The sequence below is a fragment of the Homarus americanus genome, unplaced genomic scaffold (assembly GCF_018991925.1).
Source record: "Homarus americanus isolate GMGI-L3 unplaced genomic scaffold, GMGI_Hamer_2.0 scaffold40248, whole genome shotgun sequence".
NCBI lineage: Eukaryota > Metazoa > Arthropoda > Malacostraca > Decapoda > Nephropidae > Homarus > Homarus americanus.
In genome coordinates, this window is record NW_024712526.1 from 1,071,530 (window position 1) to 1,079,448 (window position 7,919).

The 7,919-nt window shown below is 38.0% G+C and overlaps 2 protein-coding genes across 6 annotated transcripts in view; one reads left to right on the plus strand and one right to left on the minus strand.

Annotated features, from left to right (window-relative positions):
• LOC121860662 (huntingtin-interacting protein 1-related protein-like) overlaps nt 1-407 on the minus strand; it is a 97,458-nt gene extending 97,051 nt beyond the window's left edge. Inside the window, exon 1 of the mRNA XM_042357930.1 lies at nt 166-407. Coding sequence (XP_042213864.1) covers nt 166-255 — 90 coding nt within the window. The 5' untranslated portion in view covers nt 256-407. The remainder of the gene's footprint in view (nt 1-165) is intronic.
• A 940-nt stretch (nt 408-1,347) lies between these two features.
• LOC121860670 (EKC/KEOPS complex subunit TP53RK-like) lies at nt 1,348-7,534 on the plus strand. Of its 5 annotated transcripts, none has more exons than XM_042357952.1 (2): nt 1,348-1,435; nt 6,642-7,534. In XM_042357952.1, the coding sequence occupies exons 1-2, from the start codon at nt 1,433-1,435 to the stop codon at nt 7,308-7,310; spliced, it is 672 nt and encodes a 223-aa protein (XP_042213886.1). In that variant the 5' UTR covers nt 1,348-1,432; the 3' UTR covers nt 7,311-7,534. The 5 variants fall into 5 exon arrangements, with proteins under 5 accessions (XP_042213886.1, XP_042213914.1, XP_042213892.1 ...); XM_042357980.1 differs by having other exon boundaries at nt 1,395-1,414; XM_042357958.1 differs by lacking the exon at nt 1,348-1,435 and adding an exon at nt 1,462-1,683.
• Nucleotides 7,535-7,919: the final 385 nt, after the last annotated feature.

A 7,919-nucleotide genomic window follows, 5' to 3' on the forward strand; every position in this document is an offset into this window, starting at 1 on the left:
TTGGTATAGTAGTTTAAGAAAAAAACTGTAAATATAATAAAGAATGGTGTGTTATTATAAAGTTAAGAGCCCCGCCCACAGTTAACAGGATATCCTCCTTCCTAGCATCCCTCCTTCCTTAAAATCTAAAGTATCCACACCAAACATTAATAGTAATAAAAGTACCTGTGATCTCTCGAATTGGTCCCGTTCTTGGTCCAAGGTATTGCTTCTTCTTGTTCCTAATACACTAGGAATCTTTTTTATAGAAGTCATCTTGCTAATACTACTAATCACTACAGTAATACTTCCATACTTGCCAACTCTACGGTACTACTATCTCTACCAAGTATAAGTGACACGGTCAATGGTAGGGAACAAAATGTCATCCTCGAGGTAATAAACCCTTAGAGGCGTGTCCATTAGACTCGTGTAGATGATCCAACACTGTTCAGCCTGGCGTGTATTACTTGGTGTCACAGTTGCCAACTTAGCGACTTTGTAGCTAGATCTAGAGCTTTTGGTTTTTTCTAGCGACATTTTAGAGCCATTTGAGACTTGTCGCGACTCTAGAGATATCCACAGAAATCTAGCGACTTTCTGGATACTTTTAGACTGTCCATGAAAACTCAGTTTTCCTAATTTCGAGCCATAATATATAGCAACGGGGTTACAGGGACAATAAATAATAAGAAAAGTTTAATACATTTGAATGGGTCGTGGTACAGAAGGAGGGACACGTCTATTTCCTGATCACTTGATGTCAGCCCGTCCATGCATCTAACACCCTAAAATTGTGGTCAGAAGTGGTAAATTACAGAGATGCGACAGGTGAAAACCCTTACCATAATCTGGCTGAAATTGCACTCGCTGCCTTATCTCTTCCGCATTCAAACGCAGATGTAGAGCGCACATTTAGTAATATGAACTTTGTGAAATCAAAATTGCGCAACAAAATGAAACTATCGACATTAAAGGCAATTCTTACAATAAAGTATGGGTTAAAAAGACAGAACACCTGTTGTGCAAGTTATGAACTTCCTAGTGATATTTTAAGAAAGATAGGGACTGTGGAGGCATACAGTTACAAGAGAACCTGAACCAAGCACTTCACATGCTTCCAGCTCTACAGTTGTTCACACTACGAAGAGGACTGGGATGCAATTACTATTGAATAATAGGTAAGTGTGCACATTAAACTTTAAACAAAATAATGTTTTTATTTTTACATAATGCATTTTATTTATACTCCGTCCATTATAGTCGGCATTTTGAAAATATTATTTGCATCAAATTACTGAAGGGGGGGAATAATAGCTAGCGACTTTCCATGGAAGATTTAGCGTCATTTAGCTACTTTTAGGTACCAGCCTAGCGACATTTGAAAACCCGAGTTGGCAACCCTGCTTGGTGTGTTACCTTATATATATCACAGGTGCTCCATATTTGCATAATGGTATGATTTATATGAGGTTATTGTGATATTTGACATTGCTAACAAGTATCACACTAATAGTTCATGTTTATCACTATTCCATTTCCATCATTGTTCGTAATTTAATCGTCTGATAATAAATTACTTGTTAAGATTTTTATAAGGTTTATACAGTTCAAGTCTTCATATATTATTTTATTTAAGTTATTGAATAATTTAACTCGGTAGAAAAGTCTGACTCGACGGCCAGTAGTAAGACGCATTTAGTGGTAAGAAAATTTGTTGGCTTATTCTATAAATACTATACCTGCTTGTGTAAGTATCAGTTACTTAGAAAAATTATGGGAAATGCTTAAATCATTTTAAGTATACAACCGTGTCATGGTCATAATTTATCATTCACACATGACATTAGGAGCTGGGGGTTCTGCATGGGGGCCTTTGTGTGTGACCTGTATTACTCACCTCCACAGTGAATCAGACCTTATACTGTAGACAATTGTTTGGGGCTTCCCTGGGGTTGGCTTATGGTGATTTGGTAGGTATTTGGGTTCATCCCCTTTTTTTAAGCCCGCCTTTTCTTTTATGGTTAATATAGCATTTGTTGCCACCAACCTAATCACAAGAGTTTTGTCTTTGCAATCTAAAGTCTAGACATTTCTTCAATGACACTTCCCTAGCAAATGACCTACAACTGAGGGTGGTTTTTTTACTTCAAACATTGGCACGTTCCACATTATGCGGGAGGTCTAAATGGGGAATGTGGTTTGTTTCAACAGTCAGGGTTGTTATTGTGCATGTGTGAGATTAGATATCAAAGTAAGTTCCATCTTCTTAATAGGCCGGGAGGCAGAGTCCCCAGTTTGGAAGTTAGGTAAGGTTAGGTAGGTTTGGATGGTTCAGATAATGTAATTAGTAATATGCAGTTGATAACACCAACATAACCTACCTAACCTTACCCAGTTTTCTAATTGAGCCCCCCAACCCCCCATCATATTAAGCTGATAGAACTTACTTTGATACCCTCAGCACAATGCCACGATATAATTTATCATTCATAAAATGAATCAGACTAACTTAACCTACCCTGCCTAGCCTTACTTAATGTGAAAGTTAGCTTGATCATCCAAAATAAACACATACTGTAAATCCTTTCCAAAAATTGGAACAAGAAACTAACATGGGGGACACAGGGAAGCTTATCATTCTTGTCTCCTAGACATGAATACTGTAATTGTCATATTCATCAGGTAAGAAAGTTTTTATTTTCTATGGTGAAATTTCTTCCATTGTGTGCTAAGGGTGTTCTACGGTTGTCAAATACCTATTTCTCATGCAAATGCTCAAAAAAAAAAAAAAAGACCTAACCTAACCTTAAATATCTTACCTAAATTTTATATAAAATTATTAAAAATGAAAAGCATTTCATCTTATTAACTCTCCTCCTTAGTTGATAATCTCTCTTCCCTTTCTCTTCGCCGCAATGTTGCTTCAACCTCTCTCTTTACAGGTACTTTAATGGGCAGTGTTCGGTGGATTTGGCATCCTGTGTACCGCCGGCAAGGCCGTGGGCTCGTAACACGCATCTTGCCCGCGGTGCCCACCTTTCCTCTGTGGATGTCAGTCACACTAGAATAACCTGTTACTGTATAGTACATCCTTCTTTCCTCACACAGCCAAGCTGTGGAATGCTCTGCCTTCTTTTGTGTTTCCACACCCATGCAATCTGTCTCACTTCAAAAAGATGGTTTTCTGGCATCTTTGTGGTATAGATAAATATAATCTTTTTCTCTTCTATTTTTAATTTATTTTTATTCTTATTTTTTTGCCCCTCAGGCCCCATTGTGGGTTGGTGACCTGTGACCAAGTGGGCTATTCCCCGTGAAAAAAATAAAAAAGTTGTTCATTGTCCACTCCCTGTAGTTTACTTCTGCTATTTGTCTGGGATTCCTAACTTCCCCTGACCCAGGTGTACTTAAGGTTATAGTGCTGCAAATCTTGTTTTGGGTTATCAATTTTTATTCTTCTTGGCTCCAACCATTGTTCTGTAATTTCTTTCATAGTAAATCATAAACTGAGATTGTTCAAACTTTTCCAAAACACATTTCACTTCCTCAAAGGATTGAAAATCATCACCAAACCTAAAATGTCTGCATCCACATCTGCCATGTTTGCAAGTGACTAAATTCAGTAATCTATGACACTTAATAACGTCATCAGCCTCAACCAGTCAGAATGAATACCATTCAAATAGTGGAATTAAAAATGCATGGCTAGACAAATAGCTATTTCAAAAAGAAAAACATAACAAAACCTGACCCAGGGGTCTGCAACCCATTTTTTGCGGCCGGAAAGGGGGTGACATCTAAATTTCGGGCTACGTTGCTGGAAAGACTGTTGTTATTCCTTATAGTTTGGGGTGAAAATAAAAATCAGGGAAATCAACCTACTGCAGTGAACAGACATTCAGTATGCTTACCTTTGTGAAGAGCAAGTATCATTCTAAGCTCACAAGCAGTCACACTGTAGCGTAATGTACTGAGTACTGTAAACTTACTTTTATCCACTACACCACTGATCGGCAGATTAGCTGCTTGGGCGGTCGGTCGCGTCTTTGTTATGCACTGTTGGCAAGTACCGTACTGGCTCCTGAATATATCGGAACCTGCTCCAGTGTTGGTCAAGTCTGGCATTGAATGAGCTCACACTTGGTGCCGTCACAACACTCTCTGGCAAATTGTTACAAGAGTTCACAATTCTCACTCCGAAAAAGTTTGCCCTCACTGTTCTCTGGACTTGTGGCTTCTTCAACCTTGAGCTGTGACCCCATATGGGGCGGGTGTCTGCCAGCTCCAGTTATGTACATTTGACTGAGTAGTGCCCCCTGAGATGTTTATACACTTCCATCAGGTTGCCCCTTGCCCGTCTGTAGTATAAGCTAGGCAGTTGCAGGCGTTCTAATTTCTCAGGGTAGCTGAGGTTACATAGAGCATGCACCAGTCTGGTGCCCTTCCTTTGGTCATTTTCAATCAACTGACAGTCTGTAGCATACCTCGAGGACCAGACGAGGTGACAGTACTCCAGACGGGGAAGCACCTCACTCTTGAAGTTTGTGACGAGCGATGGACCACCCAGATATCTAAATGACCTTCTTATAAGACCTACTAGTTTTGTTGCCTGATTCACCTTCTCACAATGGCCAGAGAACTTAAGTCCCTTGTCGACATACACACCCAGGTCCTTTTCACATTCGGTCTCAATTAATGCAATTTCTTCGTCCTGTTGGGACATGTGATACGCCTCGTTACTGTTGGTGCGACCCAGGTGCATCCTCTTCCACTTTGTGACATTGAATCTTAGCAGCCATTTCTTTGATCATTCCTGAAGCTCATAGAGATCTTTCTGTAACTCTTCACAGTCTGCTTGGTTCTTAATTTCCCTAAATAACTTGGCATCATCTGCAAACATTTGTATGGAGGAGTGTATAGCTTCTGGCATATCATTTATGAAGCAAACAAACAACTGACCCAATTTACTGCCCTGTACTGTAGTACCCCACTTGGCAAGGGGACACATGATGATTTCATACCATTAATCACCACACACAATTTTCTGTCAATAAAATATTGTCCTGCATTTTTTATTTTACATTTAATTCTGTGTAATACAGTGCTGACTTATGTTGGCTTAGTACACCTGTGGCCGATCACTGATTATTTGTACCATTAAGTGGCTGACTAGTGTATAAAGATTGTGGACCCCTTACCTAACCTAACTTTATACAGTACCCCTGTATATTGTACAGGCATTCCCATGCTTGCAAAAGGGTCCCATTCATGAGAAACCATTCATAAATAAATTTTGAGGTAAATTGGATCATATTTTCCCATACTCTCCCATTATAAAGGCAGAGATACTCTATATCCTTACCAAAAAAAAAAAAAAACACTTATCCAGAAGATCTTAAAATTTCACAAAACATTTTCAATAATAGATTTTGGTGTACAATACAAATGATTATACGACAATAATAAACATATAAGTGAGATGCATGCAGTAAAATACTGATCTTCTGCATACAGGTATATATGATATGATATATAAATACTGTATGCTGTACTGTACTAAATTCTTGAGAATATATGTGGTCTGCTACCTACACTTGGTGCTGTTGAGAAGATGAGTTATCTTTGGACCCCCTCTCCCCCCCATACTTTGCTCCCAGTCAGCTTGCATTGCTCTCATACTTTGATTGTTGTGTTTTGCACTCAGTGGCGGACTGGCCCACCGGGATACCGGGAAATTTCCCGGTGGGCCCCAAAGTGATGGTCCATCACTTTGGAAATAACGGAAAAAAGAAAAAAAGAGATGAGGTTTATGAGATATTAACTCAATCCGCCCTAATGCTCCCGAATGTGACATTACTAGGTCCGTACCAATGCTCCCGAATGTGACATTACTAGGTCCGTACCAATGCTCCCAAATGTGACATTACTAGGTCCGTACCAATGCTCCCAAATGTGACATTACTAGGTCCGTACCAATGCTCCCGAATGTGACATTACTAGGTCCGTACCAATGCTCCCGAACGCTACCTGAAACTTTTGAATGGGCCCTTTTACAAGTTTTTCCGGTAGAAATTTTTGACCCAGTCCGCCACTGTTTGCACTTCAGTGTTAATTATGTCTTCCATAAAATAATCATTGGACTGTGCAGCATCATGTAGTGTAAAACTTAGATGAGTTACTCTGACAGTAAACAAGAAAATGGAGCTATTACATAAACATTGGAACAGTGATTATGTGCTTGTCTGAGCATTCAGAGAGAGAAGCATCTCTGATGACTCATGATACATGCTGTACTTTACAGTACTTATTTTATTGCATAAAGTTCATGGGTATAATATGCATTTACCGTACATTGTCATTTTATTTTATTGGTTTTAGATCCATCTTACATGTATGGTTTCTTTACATTTTAGAGTGATGTTTAAATGTATCATAATGCTAGTTTCTGCATAATGAGAAATTTAACTAAAGTATTTCATAAACTAACAGTATAATTATACCATTCTAATTTTAAGGCATACCAGTGTATTTTTTCTGTAGAATTTTCACCCATATTACTCTTCTTCATCTTTCCTTGACAAAGATTTATTATACAGTTTATGTAGTGCAGTACATTATACTTTCAGAAAGTTTTGTTTAACTTGAATCTTAAATTTCAGATGGGTCGTGAACTTATAACCCAGGGAGCTGAAGGCCGGGTATATTCCACAGAGTGGCTTGGACGCTCAGTCATTGTCAAACATCGATTTCACAAGGAATATCGTCATCCGGACTTAGATGCTTATATAACCCGTGAACGAATAAAAGCAGAAGCTCGTGCCTTGATGAGATGTCGCAGCTATGGCATTAAAACACCAGTTGTGTATGATGTTGATTTTGACAAAAATGAAATTATTCTTGAGAAAATCACAAATGGTTCAACTATTAGAAATTATATATATGAAGCTGTGAAAAATAACCTTTCTATGGAAAGTTCAGTAATGTTAAGCATTGCAGAGAGGATTGGGGAAGTCCTTGTTAAAATGCATTCAAACAATATTATTCATGGAGATTTAACAACTTCAAATATGTTATTGGTTCCTCCTTATGAAACATCAGACATTATTCTCATTGACTTTGGGTTAAGCTCAATTGATGAACGTGCAGAAGACAAGGCAGTAGACCTGTACGTCTTGGAGAGAGCAATATTAAGCACTCATCCCAACACTGAAAGTTTTGTTGCTAAGATATTGACCACATATGAAAATGCAGATGGATCTGCTAGAGATGTTGTCAAACGTCTGAATGAAGTTCGGCTTCGTGGAAGGAAGAAACTCTGCTTTGGGTGAAATAGTAATTTTAATTTCATATGTCATGTTTATTTATATTACTGTGTAACAAATTTGCAAAAAGATCATTAAGACTTTGATCTGAGTCAAAATTACTGTACTTACATTAAAGTCCCATATTCTGGTAGAGTATATATTTAGTTGTGCATGCCTATTGTCAAGCACTGATGAAATTGTTATTTCTGCATTTATTTCCTACAGTGCAAATAAACTTCATCAGTACAGTATTGTTTTCTCTCATTACCTCTTCTCAGTGATCATTCAGACCATCTCTTGATGTGCATTAACACTGATGTGTTAATGCACAAGATCCACATTTTATGTATACAGGTAGTTCTGCTATTACGCGATAATTGTGTTCTTGTAAAATATCGTGTTATAGAAAATCGCGTAATAGAAATATCAGGGCTTATGGAGAAAATAGGGTTAGGTGCAGATTACTCGAAATCGAAAAAATTTAGTAGTTCGCCTAACACAAAGGATAGCACAGTCTAACTAAATGTTACATTCATATCTAATAATGAAATCATACAGTAAATGTAATACTTTACCTTGAAAAAATATGAATGTAACTTGATGGGGGAGAAGGGTGATTTTGAGGTTGATAAC